Raw genomic sequence first — 20,312 nt, forward strand, 5'->3', positions numbered from 1 at the left:
TTATTTTCAAAAAAGATGCAAACAAAAATTCAGCACGCAACATGCTGAAAACAAAGGACCACAAATGCAATCATATCCACTCACTTTCCTTGGGAAAATAGGGAATTTACCACTCTTGGTAACTGCAACTGAATACCACTATGGTATTCCATGCTAAAAGATAAAATTTTGTGCCACACATATAGCAAACTAAATGGTTACAGAATAACTGCCCAAATGATTTTAAGGTAAATAAACAGTAAGCAGCAAAAATGCAAGAATTCTCCGGGAATTCTGTATTCACCATTATTGAAGTCGATGTATTTGGAGATCTTGTGCCAAGTACGGTAGTAGAAATGCCGAACTTGCTCTTTATTTTTCACCATGCTTGCTGGCTTCCCTTTCTTCTTGTACTTTAGAGCTATGTTATTCTGTATTGCTTCAAAATCCTTCCCATGCTAAAAATGAAAAATATATTAATACTACTGTTCATGTAAATGGAACTGTAGAGTGGAAAGGAAATGAGCATGTTAGGATTCAATGAGTAAGCAGCTAGAGAATGATGATCCCTGTGGAACAGAGCTACTATAGGAGATGAATTGGATGATTTATATCTCACCAAGGTAAAGTTAAAATTCATTTTTCTTATTTGATTGTGGGATGTGGACATTGCTGATTATACTAGCATGTACTCCTATCACTAATTCCTCTGGTGAAGAGCTGCCTTTTTGAACTGCTGCAATCCTTGGGAGTGGAGGGTCATCAACAGTGCAGTTAGGAAGACAGCTCCTGAACTTTGATCCAGTGACAATGAAGGAATAGTGATACAGTTCCACTTTAGGTTGATACATAATTTGGAGATGATCTTGTGGCTAGTGTTGTTCCCATACATATACTGCCTTGTCCTTCTGGATGGTAAAGATCATTAGGAAAGGTGCTGTCACAGAAGCCTTGAAGATCTGCAATGCACCAGGTAGATGGTAGAGTGAGGTGAAGGGAGTAAATATTAAAAATTGAAGTTGGAGTGCTGATCAAGCAGGCTGCTTTGTCCTGGACGGTACAGAGTTTCAACTGTATTTGAAGCTGCAGACATTGAGGAGTCAGGAGGGAAATTATTTGCTGCAGAATTCTTAGCCTTTGATGTATTGGGAAACAATGAAATTTAAGCATTTCTTCCATCAAAATTAACTGTAACTCAAAGTATGTTTAACTTAAGTCACACAGACAGTCAGATGGCATACAGTCAGTCATTCAATAAGAGGAAATGGCAGAAGCATGCGTTGTCAACATGCTTACAAAAGCCTGCTTCATACTTGTGAATCTGTCCCCTGCTTACGATTAAGGAATAGTAATGGCCAAAATTGAAACCTTGGGGCATGCTGCGACCAACTGCTTAGGGACAGGACAAAAAGGCACACTACTAAACGAAGTAGTGGAAATAGATGCCTTAACAAAAATTAAGAGAAATATCCAAGAAAATTGTAACCTCTAAAAATTTTCACAAGTTAATCCGAAATAGATAAACTTGGATGATTCAGACATACTCTTCACTGTACTTTTAACTGCCTGTACACACAACTGTTATGTTTACAATTAGCTGTGTTTGGGAGGTATTAGGAAATATAAACAAAACAGTAGAGTTTAGCAAAAGAGAATTGTGAGATTTTTTGTTTAATAAATTGTCATTGTAATATATCTCTTGCATGTTTAACCATGTTCAATTAGCTTAAAAGCATTACAGAAGAATAACTGAACCCCTTTACTTATAATAACTCAAATTCGTTTGCAGCGACAATTAAAATTATCATGAGCTTATAACATTGCCTCAATAGTCACCAAATTCCTTTAGGAAAAATTCAACATAATGGACTGTATTAGAAAACCAGATAAATGCAGTTCCATTGTAAATAAGCTCAATGTGGGACCAGCGTGACTGTAAAACTACAATTTGCAACACAAGATTCAATGTGCTGGCAGCCAGAACCAGTGGGCTATAGTACTGCTCATATATCAGCCTTTGTCTTTTATTTTTGCAGATATGGGGGTGTATCTATAATAGGGGAAGGTGAGTGGATGGGGAAGTATAGCTGTTCTGGGAAATCACTGAAATTTAAGCATTTATCCCATCAGAATAGCTTCTAACTGAAAATAATAATGTTTAACTTGTAATCAGATCTTAAATCATTTAATTTAGAGAACAATACTATTTCCCTTAGAACTAATATAGCAGACATCTAACTAACAAAGTGCGATTTTAACTCTGGAAACCAAATGTACCTCATACAGCCCTTCAAAAAATGAATTTTTGTCCTCTGCACTCCAGGACTCCCACTGTCTTCGAACTTTCTTCTTGTTCCCTTCTTCCTTTTCTCCCGAAATGGAAGATAAGCTCTTTGCTGTTGTTTTGCTGCTTCCACCAGTGCTGCCAGCAGCAATGCCAGATGCATAACCAGAGGCAGCAGCTCCCCCCTCAGGACCTGCAGAGAGAACAAATAAAGTTTTCAGGCTTCTCAAATGTGAGACATGGGCCACCTAGACAAGGTTTTTCTTTCCAATAAATGGATTTCATATAAGAACTTGTCCAATGCAACTTTTAAAAATACTTGTATCTTTGTAACATAATGTGTCCATTGATAACAATACCAAATAAACAAAAAAATAAATATTTTAACAATTCAATGACTGTCCATGCAGTTAACTATCCCAATCTAGTGTTAATCAAATCTGAGCTTCTGAACATAACTGAGCTATGAAGTTGAACAGAACACCAGATGGGACCCCAAGTCTATGGTGTTAGTTGATCTCAGTAAAGGTAGTGTTACAAATAGGTTATGGAACTTGCCCACAGTTAAAGCACAGAAATCTATGTTGTGTACTGTATACACAAGTCAAATTTTTATTTTGTGTATGAAGTTTACATTTCCTTTACAATGCAGAACTGCAAGATAACTTTGATGAGCAAGGGAGCTAAAACATAAAATAAAATCGTAGAAATGAAGCAGCAGCTTAGGATAAGCAAGAAAGAAATAAAATTACCTTAATGCACATCCCAAAGAACAGCTTTCATTAATATTTCACTGACCCACTGACACGATGTGGTCGTTGAAAACAAACTTCACTTCTAAACTAAAACCAAATCATTTCTACTTGTTTTGCACAATGCAGAAAAACTAAATGCTGAATCTTTTCTTAGTCACTACATACAAAAGTGAAAGATCCACATTAAGCCAGAAAAATGATCCTTTGTAACAAAATCTAAACAGATAATATACATTGTGCCAATCACGACTGCTTAAAAAATACTCCGTATGTTCCAACACATGTCACATGAGAAAAAACATTTTAAAGGCAAATTATTTTAATCACTTTAAAGTTTTACTTGAGACCGTGAAACAGATAACACACAAGGAACTTAAAAATTCACTCGGAGTGACAGTCTTGCTAATTAGGCAAGTTCATTGCCCATCCCAAATTGCCTAGAATTAAGAGTCAACCAGATTACTGTGGCTCTGAAGTCACATACAAGTCAGTCCAGGTAAGGAAGCAAATTTCCTTCCCTAAAAGGACATTAGAGAGCCCAATAGGTTTTTATGACAATGGACAGTGATTACATGGCTAGCTTTTTATTTGAGATTTTTGTTGAATCCAAATTTCACCAGCAGCCATTGTGGGATTCAAATCCACGTCCCCAGACATCGCCCTCGGATTTTGGATACTAGTCTAATGACATTCCCACTACACTATCACTCCCCAAATGAAATGCACTATTTATTCAACTGTCAAGCTCTAAATTGCCCAAAACATTTCTCAGTCCACACACAATACCATCATGCCAATGGACTCACATTTTAATTCGAACTGAGAATTGCATTTTTAAACAAATCTACAAGGACCATAGCTACTTTTACCGGTACAGCATTTACAATAGTCAAATGAGCATTTTTTTTTGTCCTAGACCTGCATTTTGTCTCAATTTACTCTAAAATTTTAACAAAAGGGAATTTTGACCACAGACACTTCTCTAACAAGTTCATCTAAATATATTACCAAAATAAAACTGACCACTAAAAACTGGGGAAACAGAGACAGAATCAATTTAACATTATTGTCAGCATTATCTGTACAAAATACGGTACAGTATAATATTGTCCAGCAGCAAGTACATACATCACAAGCTGCATCTGCTCGCTGGATCAAATGAGTTAAAATTGTGAATTCCAGTAATAAAGACAACGTCATCCCACAATGAAGATTTGAAACTGCTACAGCAAATACTAAAACTTTTAAATGATCAAATAAGTGATCATCTAGACTTGAAACGTTAGCGCACTTTGTCTCCATGGATGCTGCCTGACCTACTGTGATCTCCAACATTTTGTTTTTATTTTCTGGTTTTACTTCAGATTTCAAGTTTCTTACATCTGTTAAAGTAATGATGACAGGGAGTGGAGTTTATGAAAGCCAGTTCTCAAAGAGGCTAAAAACAGGGCTCAAACTCTGAAAACAAAATGCAGTGAATCTTTGTTGGCCATCCTGCAGCTGTTCTGCCCAGATCACAAAAGTCACACCCCAACCAATTCTTTTAAGTTCCGAACATTGGTATTGTTTTTGCTGATTAACCCAAAATGCGCATGAGAAAACAAAAAATACATAACTGAACTGAGCAAGAGATTAAACCTGCTAGATTTTAAGTCATTAGTAATTGGGAAAAAAATAATTTGCATATTCACTTGATAGATTTTTTTGTCTCTAAATAACACAGACAGCTTTAGTAATAAATAAAAACAAAAAGCTTTAATCACAAACTATAAGATTTAAAGAGTAATTAAGAACATTTATTTACATACTATCTTTAACATAATCAAACATTCCAAAGAACTTCACAGCAACATTATGAAATATGACACTGAATCATGCAAGGAGAAATTAAGTCAAATGTTTAGGACCTTGATCAAGGAGGTGGATTTTAAGGAGTGCCTTATAAAAGGGCAAAATAGAGAGGCTGAGATGTGCACTGATATATTTACAACACTTGGTGCTAAGGCAGAAGCCAGGGCCACCAATGGTGCAGTAACTAATACTGGGGATCTCAAGAAGCATTAGTTGAGAACACAGATTTGGAAGAGTAATGGGGCTAGATGAGGTAACAAGACAAAAACAGTTGTGGAGGGATTTGAAAACAAGGATGAGAATACTAAAATCAAGACACTGCTTGACTGGGAAAATTCAGGTTAACAAGCAACTGTAAGTAATCAGGACTTGCTTTGAATTTAGAATGGGCAACAACATTTTAGATGACCTCAAGTCTATGTGGGAAGTGAGCCTGAAGAGCATCTGAATTGTTGTGTCGAGAGGTAGCAAAGGCATGAATGAGGGTTCCAACCGCAGCTAAGTTTCACCCTGTCTCAATCGGGTCATGTTACAAAGGTGGAGATATACAATCTTACAGATGACACATATAGGTGGTCGGAAGGTCATCCTAGGTTCAAACCAAAGTTGGGAACAGATTATCCCTCCCCTGGAAACAAAGTGGGCAACTCTGAAACTGATTTGGACCAGAAGTCAAAACTAATGGCATCAGTTGGTGGAAATATCTGCTTATCCACCGCTAGATGTCAGATACAGTCTGATAATTTGACAATAGCTAAAAATCAAAAGAAACAGGTGATGATGAGGGAGCTGAACAAGCTCATGTGTAAACTACCATTGTGTTTTTGGATGATGTGGCAGAGGGCAGCAAATAGCCGAGAAATAGTAGTGGACTGCGGATAGGTCCTTGGCAGCAGCAGCGGTGTTAACAGTGTGCGAGTGAAAAGAGACTCCATTGCATATGATACTCTGGCTGTGATTATATAGTTAAAAATGGAATAGATGAGAGCAGTTGCATGTACTTAGAATGGCACTGGAAGAGTGTAATAAAATGTGCTAAAGACTGCATTCAGGTCAAAAAAGGCAAATAAAAGGAAATGTAATCCTTGTCACAGTCACACAAGATTTCAGTTCTAACTTTGATAAGAGTTGTTTTGGTAGAAATTCTATTGGAGGGATTTAAACATGGAACCACAAGAAAAATAGGCACTGACTTTAAAACAACATGTTCAAGTGTTTTGAGAAGGAAACGAAGGTTGAAGATGGGCAGGTACTTTGCAAGGAGGGTGGGGTGAAGTTTTTTTGAGAAGGATATGATAGCAAATATAAAAGGAGAGGGGGAAGAGTTATCTATATTGGATAACAAGGGGCCCAGATAGAGAAATTGGGCTGTTATCTGTTTAATAGAAACAGGATTGAGTGGGTTTCCTGGATAAGATGAGCTCAGCAAGAACTTTAATGGAGATGGGAAGAATCTTGTAGTTCAAGGTCAGGAAGGCAGGGAACTTTTGAGTAAGCATGGGCTAAGTTACACGGCAGAGGGAGGCAATCAGATGGTCTTGACCTTAGTAACACAGGAGGTATGCTCCTCCTGTTTGAAGAAAGAATAACTAAGATAGGGAAGAAAGTTTAAGATTATGTATTAGAAGCCAAGGAACAGATGATTGTGGGAACCAAAAGTGCTTTATACAATCATCTGCCATAAATGGTCAAACCAGTTGTTGTAATTGATAACACTAATGAAACATCATATATTGAACATATCTTATTGTTTTCCCACATGTTAATAGTTTATCTCAGACATTTTCTTCACAGTTTGTATGCATCACGATGAAAAATCAGTATTATTCTCCGTGACCGATCTCTTGCACGATTACAAATGTAATGGTTTGATACAACTAGGTAGCTTGCTCCTCCAGCTCAGACAACAGTCAAGAGACAACCATATTGGTTTGGTCTGGAGTCATATAGGGCAGGTGAGTTAAGGATAGCAAATTTCACTCTGAAAGAAATAAAAATAGCGGACCACTGTTTGATTAAAGAAAGACCTGGCAATTTCATGGTCACCATTACTGCCACCAGCTTTTTATGACAGACTGCACGTAATGTATAAATTAACCGTGATCGGAATTGAAATCAAATCTGCGGATCATTAGTGCAGCCCTCTGGATAAATAAATCAGTATATCATACCTGCATTCAATGCAATTTAAGCTATCTGATAACTCAACGCATTGCACTGCTGTAATGGCTAATCATCCATTCATCATATGAAAATAAAGAATTTATGTGTTATTATTTTGCACTATTATATTTTCATGTACAACAGTGATGTCATATATGGCACTAAAAACATAATTACATCTAGAGCAGAAAAACAGCTTTTATCAAAAGTTGCAGGTCACCTTGCGATCACTAAGCAACAACAAAAATGTGTAAAATTTGCAACTGCGGAGTGACCTTAAGAGGTTGCATTTTTTGATCTGAAATTCAAAACAGACAATTATGGTAGCCAATAACAACTAGCAGATATATAACACCTTTAATACAGTAATATCCTAAAGTGTTTCACCATAGAATCATCAAAACAATCCAGCAAAGAAAAAACAAATGAACACTGAAGAAATACAATTCTAGGTTGTGTGATGGTGACTGGCACATTCTTCTTTTTGCTTTTGTGCATCGGTTTAAATTTAGGCTTTAGCAAAGATGCAAATGGCTCCTTCAACACTGCTCAGATCCCAAGTGAAACAATGTTTGGTGGTCTCAACCCAGCTCTTAGGAGCACAAGTTTGCAGCACAGAAGTAGATATTAAACTGTGTCTCAGTAAATGAAACATATAAATAGCTAGTGGAAATGTTCATGCTATGGCAGTAGGTTATTGCAGCCAATTAGAAAAGAATCACATTGTTTCAACTTTTGCAACACATTATCCAAGGGTGTTTGATGCAAAAAGCATTAGCATCACTTTAACATACAAATATGTTCAGACCAAAATCAACAGTAATAAAATTTCCACCAGTTTTAAAGACTCTGAAGGGTGTGCTCCCTTCAGAGTAAGCACTGCTCATGGACCACTTTCAAAACTGAGATTTTTGGAATTCTCTAAAAGCCAACATTCAAGATTGCATGCAATATACAAAACTGAAACAGTAACGTAGCCTAGAAAGTACAGTATAAAATTGCAAGGGATTAATAAGAGTAAAAGGGAAAACAGTCATTTTGAAGGGAACGTGGCATTTAACCTACACCAGTGGTTACATTCCAACGTGCAATTTCCTGTAAACTACATTAACGTGTATACTTAGTGAACATTTGAGTTGCACCCATGTGTTCACGCTTACATGTACAATTTACAGATCATGCATTCCAGCAAAGTGTATCCATCAGAAATTCTCTGACAAACTGCACATTAATATGTTGTCAGCCGTGTGAAATAAAAATCAGTTAAATTGAATAGTGATTCTTAAAACAGACTGCATAAAATCAGGGCAGTTTCTATTCTCTAACATATTAAAGAGGAAAAGAAGCCTGAATACAAAACTAAAAAAAACGAACTCTTTGTCCAATATTCCCCATAAATTGTTATTGTACAAAAAAATACACTTTTTAAATGTACTGAACTTATGAATTATTTTAACGTGGTTGTAGAACAAGGATGACGTTTTGCCTTTGATGCTCCTGAAAGGCCACATAACTGCCCAATTTATCTGGAAAATTGCCTCACAGTATCAATTGATAAATCCCTTTCAACAGAGAAATGATTTGGAATTTTCAAATAGTTGGAATTGAGGAACTTAAAATAAAGCTGTGTGAATCTAAGGATTATGAAATTTAATTACCACAACCTTAGTTAACGGTTTCCAAAATTGAAAAAATATATACATTATTCATTGTGGAAGTCTCCACAAGAATGATAACTTTCAGGACCATGGAGGTTCACTTATGCAAGATGTCCAAGTTAATGCAAAACAACTTTGGAATGAAGAACAGCCATTACTAATCAAAACAAATAAACTAGTACATTTCACAAGCTTATCTTCACATGCAATTTGAACAGCTTAATAAAAAAATTACATAAAGATTCTTCAGTTCTAGCTGATCTCTCAAGTTAAATGTCACAATCAAAAGATCCAACAACTCTTAATTCACCAGATGATCCCATAGCTGGAGCATCTTTAATTCTTATTGTCTTCCAAGTATCTTATTTTTAAAACAGTTACTGTCTATTATGATTAGGTTACCTGTTTTATAAATTATAATAAATGTTTCATCATGTCTTATGCTGGACAGAGACGGAGCTGATTAAACTTTGAGCACAATTAAAAAGTCAATTAATGCTAAAATGAACAATTACCAATTTTAGCTTTAAACTGTTGTGCTGGATTGTCAGTTTGTTCAAGAATGCATGCTTAACATATTAATACTGGCTTCCTCAGTCAACTGAGAGTGTCTACTGTATTAATAAAATCAAGACTTCAATGATGAAAGAAGTTGTCAAAAGTGAACACTTCCCAAGAGTTTTGGGATATATTCAGGGGATTAAAAGGACTTTCACTGAAACGGACGACTGCTTTATATTCTAGAAGTGTAAAGTTTCGTGCGAATCTGTGGACAACACCTACCCACCAACCCTGTCCCTCATAACTAACTGCCGTAGTGCTCACAAAACTAACACCTACCACAAATTGCTGATAGTTCTCAGAGGATGAATAATTGACTTCACAGCAGGTTTATTTATATATAAGCCACAAGTTGCTTTTCATTCCTCAGCTATATGCTATACATTCAATTCAAAGTAAAAATATACAAAAAATATTAACACCAGAAGTGCATGAATGTCAAGTCCATCTAATCCCCCAAAAGCCTTCTAAATCACAGAAATGAAAAAAAATTTCTGGACGCCCAAATATGACAAATGTTTTTACAACAAATTAGTTATCATTATGTGCTTTAGAACTGCAATGATACCATGATGTGAATGATAAAATGAATGAAATGAATAAGAGATTACAAGACAATAACTTATTAACATAACCCAACTTTGTAATGATAATGGAAGATAATTTAGATGATCATTTGTAAAGAATAGACTATACACATTAGAATACTAAGAGTGTGAAACTTAGTATTAATCTCAAGCAGTGATTCAGATCCTAAATGGTGAGAGATTGCTGACCTGAGATACAAAAGGATCTGGCTATCTCAGTACATGATTAGCAAACAGCTACTATGCAGAGACAGCAAGTAATAAGACGACTTATAGATCATTTTTGTTTATTGCATAGGGAATTGAATACACACATAGGAGATTATATTTCAGTTATTCATGGCTCTGGTGAGACCAAATCAGGAGTACCGTGTATAGAACTGATCTCCTTATTGAAGGAAGCTTGAGAAGGCATTGAAAGCTATTCTTAGGTGGTTTACTAGACTATTACTTGGAATGATGTGCTGTCTAATGAGGAAAGGTTGGACCATCTAGGCTTTTACCTAACTGAATTTAGAAAAATAACAGTAAGAAAACTACAAGATCCTGAAAGGTCTTGATAGGGTGGACGTAGAAAGAATGTTTCTTCTTGTAGGACAACCTAGAAATAGGCAGTATTTTCTAAAAATAAATAGCACCCATTTAATACAAAATGAGATTCTTCACCCCTGCCAACACGATCTTGAAACCATGGAAACTTGTGGAAGAAGAAACTTTGAATACTTTTAAAGAAGTACATAGACTGTTGAGGGCAATAAGATTATGGAGATTGGAGCAAATGTGGAGTATTCACATCATCCAAGATCTTAAGTAGCAGGAGAAACTTGTCCTGCTGCTATTTAGTATTTTTCTATCATTATAAATGTTTCAAGAGGGTTTCCTACTAAAATTCAATACAGTGGATGCGAATCAGGAAATATCCCAAAATGCCCTGAAGAAAATAACATTCAATGAAAAAAATGAAACTAAAAATGCACAGGAATGTTTCAGTCAGCATCTGATCACCTGAAACTAGCTCATCAGTTAAGACTGCTGTATATTCAATACTCACCTACTCTTCAGTAAAAACACCCAAGTACTGCTTTAATTGAGATGACAAACCATTATACTTGATATATTATGCAACTCACTTCAGAGCCCAAATCAAAAGGTTCTTAAATTAAATAGCACTTAGATGACAGCACAGCAATTCCTGAAGCTGAAAATAAAGTAATATAGAAGAAATCAGTTTTAATAAAATGTGTAAACTGGATTGTGTATTCCTGTTCCTAGTTCTTATGTTCTTATGTAACTAATCTGATGAAAGATCCTTATAGATAGTTTAAGAGATGATGAGAATGTTGGAAAGTAAATTAAATGCAAATTATTTCATTGATTTAAATAAAAGCTCAAGGTTTATATAGGTTAGTGGAATTGGTGTTCAAGTGGCAGTTGAAATTTAATGCAAAGTAATATCAACTGATTTATTTCAGCAAGATGGAGGAGGTAATATAAAACACAATTCTAAAGGGGATGCAGGAGGAAAGAGACCTGGGGAGTAGCTGCACATAAATCACTGAAGTTGCCACAGGTTGGCAGAGCAGTCAATAAAGCACACAGCATCATGGGCTGTATCAACAGGGACAAAGCGCATAAAAGAAGTACACACAGTTCAGCCTCAGCTAGAGTACTGCATACAGTTCTGATCACCATACTTTAGGAAGGATGTAAAGGCATTAGGGAAAGTGCAAAAACAAGGGAGAGGTTCTGGAGAAGTGGCCTTCAGTTACGTAGATACATCGACAAAGTTAGACTGGTCTCTTTGGACAGGAGAATGCCCAGAGGAGACACGGTAATATTTAAAAATCACTTAGACCGATAAGATGGAGTCAAACTGTTCTCTTTGGTGGAAGAATCGAGAACCACAGGGCAGAGTTAAAGTAATTGACAAAAGTAGTAAAGGCAACATGAGGAAAATTCATTTCATGCAGCAAATGATTAAAGCAGTTTATTCCAGATTCTAAAGTACAGGAGAGACAGGGTAAACTGAGGCATTTAAAAAGGAATTAGATCAACACACAAGGAAAATAATAAGTCGCAGGATTATAGGGAACAGGCAGTGAAAGTGGCATTTGGTGTATTGCGCTTTCAAGTCTGTGGAAAAACAATGGGCTGAATGACTTTCTTCTGTTTCATAAAATTAATTTTATGGAACGGTTATGATTCACTCATTGTTACACTACATAATTTTTAAAACCAGTTAAATAACTATAAAAATGTCAGCACACTACAGCTAATAAAAATTGTGTCGCTTCAATGAAAAATATAATATTAAAAGGAACTAAAAGCAATTTAATACAATGAACAATTGTATTAACAAAATAAGAAAATTATCCATTAAGTTTCACACCCATTGATTTCACTCACTGAGGCTACGATATAGTATGCACCTCAAAGCCACATTTGCAAATTGAATCCAGATTTGTGACACTATGCTTTATTCAGAATAATGTGAAAAACTGTGAGCTTGTCCACTGGCATGAAGAATAAAGCAATAGAAAATAATTTTAAATGGTGAGAGATTGTAAAACTCTGCAGTCAAGGAATGGGGTGTCCTACTACATGAATTACAACAAGTTTGCATGAAGTTACAACAAGTGATTAGGTACACGTGAAATGACTGCAAGGGCAGTTTGGTCTCCTTAATTATGGACACAAGATGCAGTTCAGATAAAACCTAATATGATTCCTGGATGAGGAAAGGTTGGGAGGTGATTTTATTGAAACATACAAGATCCTGAGGGGACTTTACAGAGTGGATGCTGAAGGATGTTCCCATTGTGGGAGAGACTAAAAGTAGTGGTCACAGTTAAGGCAGAGATGAGTTTTCTTTTCTTCAGGAGGTTGAGAATCTGTGAAATTCTCTTCCCGAGAAAGCAATGGAAGCAGGGTCATTTTAAAGATAGATTCTAGACTTAACAAAAATGAGGTAAAGGTGTATGCAGGAAAGTGAAGTTAAGACCACAATCTTTGAGCCATGGTATTATCAAATCTGGCAGTCTCAAACGGGTGACTCCCACTCATAATTTGTATCTTCGTACATAGAAGCATAATGTGTGAAAATGTACAATCGCAGAACAGTGGATGAAATAAAAATGACAGTAATACCAGTGTCTTAGTGATAACTGTTCATAGATCAAACTTCTTGTTCATGTTTCATTTGGTCTGTTGTTCTAATGGAAGAGTAAGAGTTGTGCTGTGATGCCATACTTCAAATTGTTAAAAAAAAGCATGTAGATTATACTGTTTGGAATTAAAGTATAGATAAATAAGAACATAGCTGTTCTAAAGAAGAGGATTAAAATGTTATTACTTAAGTGGCTTCCAGCACAGACCGTGCAAGAGCTAAGTAAGGTTATAATAACTGCTGGTTGCATACTTACACAATATATGAATTATTATATATTGTAAACCTACATTCAATCTTTAAAAAATTCTTTGTATTATTACACAGAAGTAAAGGAATTCTTTGAAACAGTCAGGCACATACCCATTTCACCCACACAAGAGTGTAATGTGTTTGATGCCATTAAACCTTAACAGCAACAGCCTTCATTTTACCTTTTCCTTTATTGTTCTGGAAGCCACTGGATCCATTCAAAGCAGATGAATCTTTCCTTAACCTCTTGCTGGGGGGTCTGACACTGGATCTTAAGAAATGATGTTGATCTGGGCTTGTGGCAACTGCTGATGGATCTTCTCTCTTTGTGTTGTGTTGAGAGCTGCTGCCTCCTTCTTCACTCTCCCCATCTCCTTCAGCACTGTCCTCTTCCCCAGACCTTTTACCCAACCGCTTCAGCCCTTCATCGCTACTCACATCCAGACATTTCGCCGTCATTCTGGGGAACACAAGACAAGGAAAAAATTAGCCAAAAGCATCTTTAAAAGCATATTTATTTCAAAATTTCTGAACCCTCTCAACTTGCAGCTGTAAACATTTTTTTCCAACATGGCCGCCGTTGTTTTTCTCCTGATCCCCCGATCGCTGTCCCGCAACCACCCGCTGAAAATACGCTTCTCCTCGGCCAGGTCGGGGGTCCTGAAGCTGGATCCATGGACCAGCCGGGGGATGGAAGGCTTTTTGTCGACTTGCGGGAGCTAGTGGGGTCGAGAGAGCCGGGGTTTGTGGCAGTGTTCATGTCTTCCTCCTTCCCCTTGAGCTTCACTCCTGAGCCGCGACATGTCGGCCGGGAGCTGCTGAAACCTCCCCACTCATCGCCAAGCTTTGAGGGGCGACTTTGCCCTCTTTCTCCTACCCATTCTGGCGGTCCTCGGCAGCCGAGACTGTCTTCTTCTTCCTCACCATGGGCACGGTCTGTTCGTGCAGGTTCTCAGCCGGCAAAGGTTCATATTTCCAGCGCCAGAAAGTGGCTGTAATATTTCTCTCTCTCTCACACACACACACACTCACTGCCCTTCTTCTTTCTCCTCAACTCCTTTCGCCGCAAGGAAATCGGCAACGCAAAAAGACATACAGGGGCAACTCCAGATTTCTCAAACACATGCCATCTCCCCAAGCCCACCAGAAAGACACGCCGCTTCCCTCTCGCCAGCAAGCACCTCGATAGCTTTTAATCCAGAACAGAAATGTCACCAACTCCAGTCTCACTCCTCTCCCTCTCTGAACTTTGCTCGCTACGTCACACAGCTGTTCCCCAAACTTCAGCACAAACTGCCTTGGATGGAAAGACATCATCACCAACATCAGCCTAATACAATATACATTTATCTAAGAAGGTATCTTGACAGAGTTCACAAAAATATATATTGACTTAAAATAAAATCTTATACATCAGAACAAACAAAAAGATCCTCTCAACGTTAACTCTCAATTCCAGACATGAGAACATCTCTCATGGAAATTGCAGTTGGATTAACAATTTTTATTATTATTTCCAGCAATGCCTTGAGAATTATGTAGAAGTATGTCAATACTTTTTATTATTTATTGGCTATCTTTTTCTTATTTAGAGCATGAAGCAAACATTGTAGTGTATTTGCATGATATTCTATACTGTCACTACCAACCAGTTTCAACGCAAACCTTTTTTGGTACTCAAGATGAAAGTGATAATCCATTAAAGAAATACAAAGTAAAACAAAAATACATGAACACAACGAATGTCAATATAAAACAAAGAATACACTTTCATCCTTTTAATTTAAACAGGTGCGCAACTACTATATTTCCCAGACCATTCAAACAGAACAAGCCTGGAAACACACTATGTTTAGAAACAATGTTCTACAGACAAAAAAACTGTTTAGCCAAAAAATTAAACTGCAAAACTAACAACTCTAACTACACAGAAGAAGATGTTATTGCTTCTAGATATTATTTGTTTGTGCAAAATATTTATAATAAACTTGATTTAATATCAAAGTAGATTATCAAGTTGTGCATTTATCTGTGCATATTGTTGGTTCAAAGTATAAACACATTCCCATGTACAGAAATTTACCACAATAACTGCAAATTAAATTTAAAGAGTACATTAATTTCATTTAAATTTTATAACTCTATGATCCAGTTATTGTGCATTGCACGCACAATCAATATTAACATTTTATCATTGTGATTTCTGCGTACCTGCAGAATGATGATGTGTTAGAGCATCACCATGTTCGCTTGACTGCATGTGTACTAACAGTTTAATAACAATGCTTGAACAATAGTTTGAAGTTAAAAAAAGCAAAAGATTCACACCATGAAATGGTCACAAAAAGATCTATTAATCAAGTCATTACTGGTGTGATGGATGTTGCTTTGAGAATTTGCTCAGACAAAATACTCTACCCGCATAATCGGAGTTCTCTGCTAGAGAAAGCCAGTTTGAAAACCCTCTGCATCAAAATGCCTAATATCAAGGTACACAGGCAAGTTGCTTCTCAACTCAGCACAAACATTCAGTTGAATATGTAGACATCCCAAATAACACATCTTCACCATGTCTGGCTGATACCAGGTTATTTCACCAAGTGACACATAGACACTCCAGCTCTAAAGCATGCTGTCAAATATACTGGAGCTCATTTGATTCTTAGCCACTAATCCAGATCACACTTCTCACATGTAACATGCTCACACCATATGTATAAAAGCACATCCTCAACAACTATCGGTTATGATTCAACTTAAAAAAAACAGAACTCAACAGAATACTTGAAGAATTAATAATATTCAGCATTCATTACTGTTACAGTATCAGCACTTGATATTTATCTACAGCATAAGGAAGATAGAAGCCTGTCCTCAATTGCACTGAGGTCAGTAAACCATAAATCACAATGCTTTAACAACATCACAGTCGCACACAAACATCTCATAACACTTATACAGTTTACAGAACAGTTCTGTGTGTTGTAATTTAGCAGAAATACAAATCTATGCATGTTGCTATTCTTGAGACTTGCTCAGATTTCTATTGTGATTCTACCCATATTGCATATACAGCTTTTCAGTTTTGGGCTCACCAAACAAAATCTTTTCAAAGTTCAAACTACCTCCACAAGAGATGTCCCTAACCTAACCAAGTAAATTGATCTAATTACAACTGTTCCCAGGAGAGGCTGTGACCCGTCACTATCTGGAGAAAAACTTTGCAGACAAAACAAACAAATCCACCAAACTACATAACATCCTAGAGCTTATTGATGCACATATCAAACCAAGGGAAGACACAGAGACATCTTAGGGTGAAGATAAGGTAGAACTACCCCAACCATCGTGGACGCATTATTGTTTCACTTGTTGGCGCTTCATTCCTTCTTCACCTGTGGGAGCTACCCAGAGGGGAGGTGGAAAAGGGAACTTGCCTGGACAGTGGGAGGGACAGGAATGGGGATCAAGCAGTGAGATGAAGGGGAGCAAGGAGAGACAGATAGGAAAGCGGGGCAGGGTGAAAATGGGAAAGTAAAGTAGTGGAGGGATAGAAAGCAAAGTTGGGGGGGGTGGGAAAAGCAAAGAGGAGAATGATGGTGTGGAAAGCAAAGAGGGGGGTTATGGTGGGAAAAGCAAAGGGGGGGGTTATGGTGGGAAAAGCAACGGGGGGGGGGTTATGGTGGGAAAAGCAACGGGGGGGGGTTATGGTGGGAAAAGCAACGGGGGGGGTTATGGTGGGAAAAGCAACGGGGGGGGGGTTATGGTGGGAAAAGCAAAGGGGGGGGTTATGGTGGGAAAAGCAAAGGGGGGTGGGGGTGGGAAAAGCAAAGGGGGGGTGGGGGTGGGAAAAGCAAAGTGGGGGGGTGGGGGAAAAGCAAAGTGGGGGGGTGGGGGAAAAGCAAAGGGGGGGTGGGGGTGGGGGTGGGGGTGGGAAAAGCAAAGGGGTGGTGGTGGGAAAAGCAAAGAGGGGGGTGATAGGAAAGTAAAGGGGGGGGAGTGATAGGAATGCAAAGAGGAGGGTGGTGGTGGGAAACCAAAGTGGGGGGGCCACTGGAGCGAAGAGGGGCCACTGGGGCGAAAGAATGAAGAAGAATGGTGAAAGGTGAAAGAGGGTGAACGACAGCAGATCTCCAAGGCCTAGTCAGCTGATGGTAGAGCGGCAGGCCTGCCTTTCCTCTCTGTCCGAGCCGCCCCCGACAGGGACCGATCGAAGCCACCCCCTTCGCCGCCGGTTAACGCAACCCAGCCGTCAGTTCCTTACCCTTACCCTGCCCCTGCCACCTCTCGCTCCCTCTCTGCTCCGCCCTCACATCGCGATCCACACATCCAGCCACCGTCTCCGTCTTCGCCGCCGCCGCCGCATCGCTCAGCACCCAGCGCGCGCCAGGCCGCAGCCGCTCGCCATTGGCCGCGTCGCTGGCGTCACGTGATGTCAACAGCGTCCCGGTAACGGCCGATGGGAGGCGGAGGAGCCAATCAGATTCCGGCTGGGGCGCACGGACCCGCCCAGATCCCCTAAAGCTTCCGGGTGAAGGGGTCACGGACATTGATGGACAGGGGCGACGGCCAGTCACAGGTGCCCGTTGGCCCCTGACAGGGGACGAGCGAGAGAAAATTCTAGTGACATGCGCTGGCGATGGTCAAGGAGTTAATCTACATGATTCCCGAAGGTACAGTCGACTATTATAAAGTTTTTAAAGAATAGGAAAATCGTCTTCAGCCAATCGAGCACCTATCCATTCTACTGAAGTTTTCCAACAGTTGTCCCCTGACCCTGTACGTTCAAACCCTTTTTAACGCTTATTTAAATGTTTGTTAGATATCCGGAGGGTGCCTGCTTCTACTATGTTTTCCTGGTTGGGTTCAGTTCTGTGTCAGGGTCACTGGAGTTAACTGGAATCCCTTTCAACGGAAGTCTGGAGAGGAATGCAGTGGTGCTTGTCGAGGTTCGTCCCGAGCAGCGCCGTGACGCGGGACTCCGTGCTCTACGGCCTGTTCCCCGGGACTCACACCGAGACGAACATCAACTGCGCCTGGAGGATCATCAACTCGGTGAAGGACGCTCTCTGGGCGGTCCGAAACCTGTTGATCTTCCAGCTGAAGGAGTTGACCCCGACTGAGTGTTGCAGACTGGCACATTCCAAGGTCCAAGACTACGTGCTGAGGGACGCGCTGAAGCTTGGGGCAGCTGCCGCCAAGGCGCGGTGGGGAAAGACCACCGTGTAACATCGGCCTGCCTAAAGAAGAACAGGGGGCCCATGCGGACGTTTTTTTTGGGCTGTGCTGATGCCTCAGCCAAATATATGTATATGTACAAGATTGAAAAATGCACAGGATTGTAAATGCGAATGACAAGGATAAAGTCGAATCTGTGTTTGTAAATATGGACATATGTATGGCATGATCAAATGTACAGACCATAAAATCATTCTATGAATAAAGTATATTTTTGAAATTAAAAAAAACTGGAATCCCTTTCAACAGATTAGCGAGTTTCTCCAGCACTTCACACTTTTAGTTCAGATTTCCAGCGCCCGCAGTTCTTTGTTTTTGTTCATTCCCGGTGAATGTATTGTGAATCCTGTCTTGGTGCAGTCACATTCTTCTCATAGTGTGATGACCAGAATTGCGCACAATGCTCCATTTGTGCTTTAGCAAACGTTGAATATGCAGCTCCATCATTTTCTCTTTCTCCTATTCAATGCCTTAACTAGGAAGGGAAGTATCCCATATTCCTTCTTGAACCACTTTATCTACCTGTATTGCTGCTTTCAAGAATATCTGGACATGCTTGCCAATTCCCGATAATGCGCACTTCCTTTGGTCCTGTTATTCAACCTGCATTGTTTTGCCTTGTTAGTCTTCCTAAAAGGCCAAAAATCACACGACACTGGATTGCGGTTTCAAATAAACCTGTTGCACTATAACCTAGTGTCGTGTGATCATTCCTAACTGCATCACTTCATACTTTTCAGAATTAAATTCCACTTACCATTGTTCATTTCCCCTAGCAGTTTGTCTATGTAGTCCTGTAGCCTAAGGCTTTCTTCCTTGTTATTTACCACACTACCAATTTCATGTCATCTGCAAGATTAATTATCGTACTTAATTATCCAGTTCTGAGGAAGGGTTATTGGACCTGAAGTGTTAACAACTGGATTAGTGGTGCTGGAAGAGCACAGCAGTTCAGGCAGCATCCAACGAGCAGCGAAATCGACGTTTCGGGCAAAAGCCCTTCATCATGAAGGGCTTTTGCCCGAAACGTCGATTTCGCTGCTCGTTGGATGCTGCCTGAACTGCTGTGCTCTTCCAGCACCACTAATCCAGTATTTGGTTTTCAGCATCTGCAGTCATTGTTTTTACCTTGTTGATTTTAACCCTACTGCGAATCCTCTTGCAATGATACCTGCCTTGAAGAAGTTTTCCTCCTCTCTCTACAAGAATCTCAGGGAGTCCCTCTCCCACTGCAACTCCCAGGTCATTTCCTCTGCTCTGAAGCTCTTCAACCATGTTGTGAAACAAACTCGGTACCACAGCCACATTTGCTTCCTTCCTGATGAAGGGCTTTTGCCCGTAACGTCGATTTCGCTGCTCGTTGGATGCTGCCTGAACTGCTGTGCTCTTCCAGCACCACTAATCCTGAAGTGTTAACTCTGATTTCTCTTCTCAGATGCTGCTAGACCTGCTGAGCTTTTCCGGCAATCTCTATTTTGTTGTTAATTGTCATACTGTCGATTGTGTCTGGCTTTACCCCTAGCTTCCCACTTTGGTTGAAGATTTATGTGATTTTAAAAAAAATTGTTTTACATATTAATTTACAGATTCCACAATGAGGTAATGGAATTTTTGGACAAAACTATCTTCTGACAAAACAAACTGAAATATCCTCTCACCCACAAACAGATCACCAAACCATTTTTACTGACCTTCCCCATTGCATTTTATCTCGTATCCATTCATTTCTTTCTAACCAACAGTGAGGCAATTTCAACTTAATGGCAAAGATACTCCTAAGATTCTGAAATAAACATAGATCAGGCGATGTCTGCAGAA

The 20,312-nt window shown here is 39.0% G+C and overlaps 1 protein-coding gene across 4 annotated transcripts in view; it reads right to left on the reverse strand.

The window, feature by feature from the left end:
• Window positions 1-17,665, reverse strand: part of cramp1 (cramped chromatin regulator homolog 1) — a 59,901-nt gene extending 42,236 nt beyond the window's left edge. Inside the window, exons 1-4 of one of the 4 annotated variants that reach the window (XM_072560037.1) lie at window positions 17,527-17,665; window positions 13,439-13,716; window positions 2,257-2,456; window positions 284-437 (exon numbers count right to left, since the gene is read on the reverse strand). In XM_072560037.1, the coding sequence (XP_072416138.1) occupies window positions 284-437; window positions 2,257-2,456; window positions 13,439-13,716; window positions 17,527-17,585 (691 nt within the window). In that variant the 5' untranslated portion in view covers window positions 17,586-17,665. The other 3 variants (XM_072560039.1, XM_072560040.1, XM_072560038.1) reach the window with 3 other exon arrangements.
• Between the last annotated feature and the right edge of the window lie 2,647 nt (window positions 17,666-20,312).

The sequence above is a fragment of the Chiloscyllium punctatum genome, chromosome 40, assembly GCF_047496795.1.
Source record: "Chiloscyllium punctatum isolate Juve2018m chromosome 40, sChiPun1.3, whole genome shotgun sequence".
Taxonomy (NCBI): domain Eukaryota; kingdom Metazoa; phylum Chordata; class Chondrichthyes; order Orectolobiformes; family Hemiscylliidae; genus Chiloscyllium; species Chiloscyllium punctatum.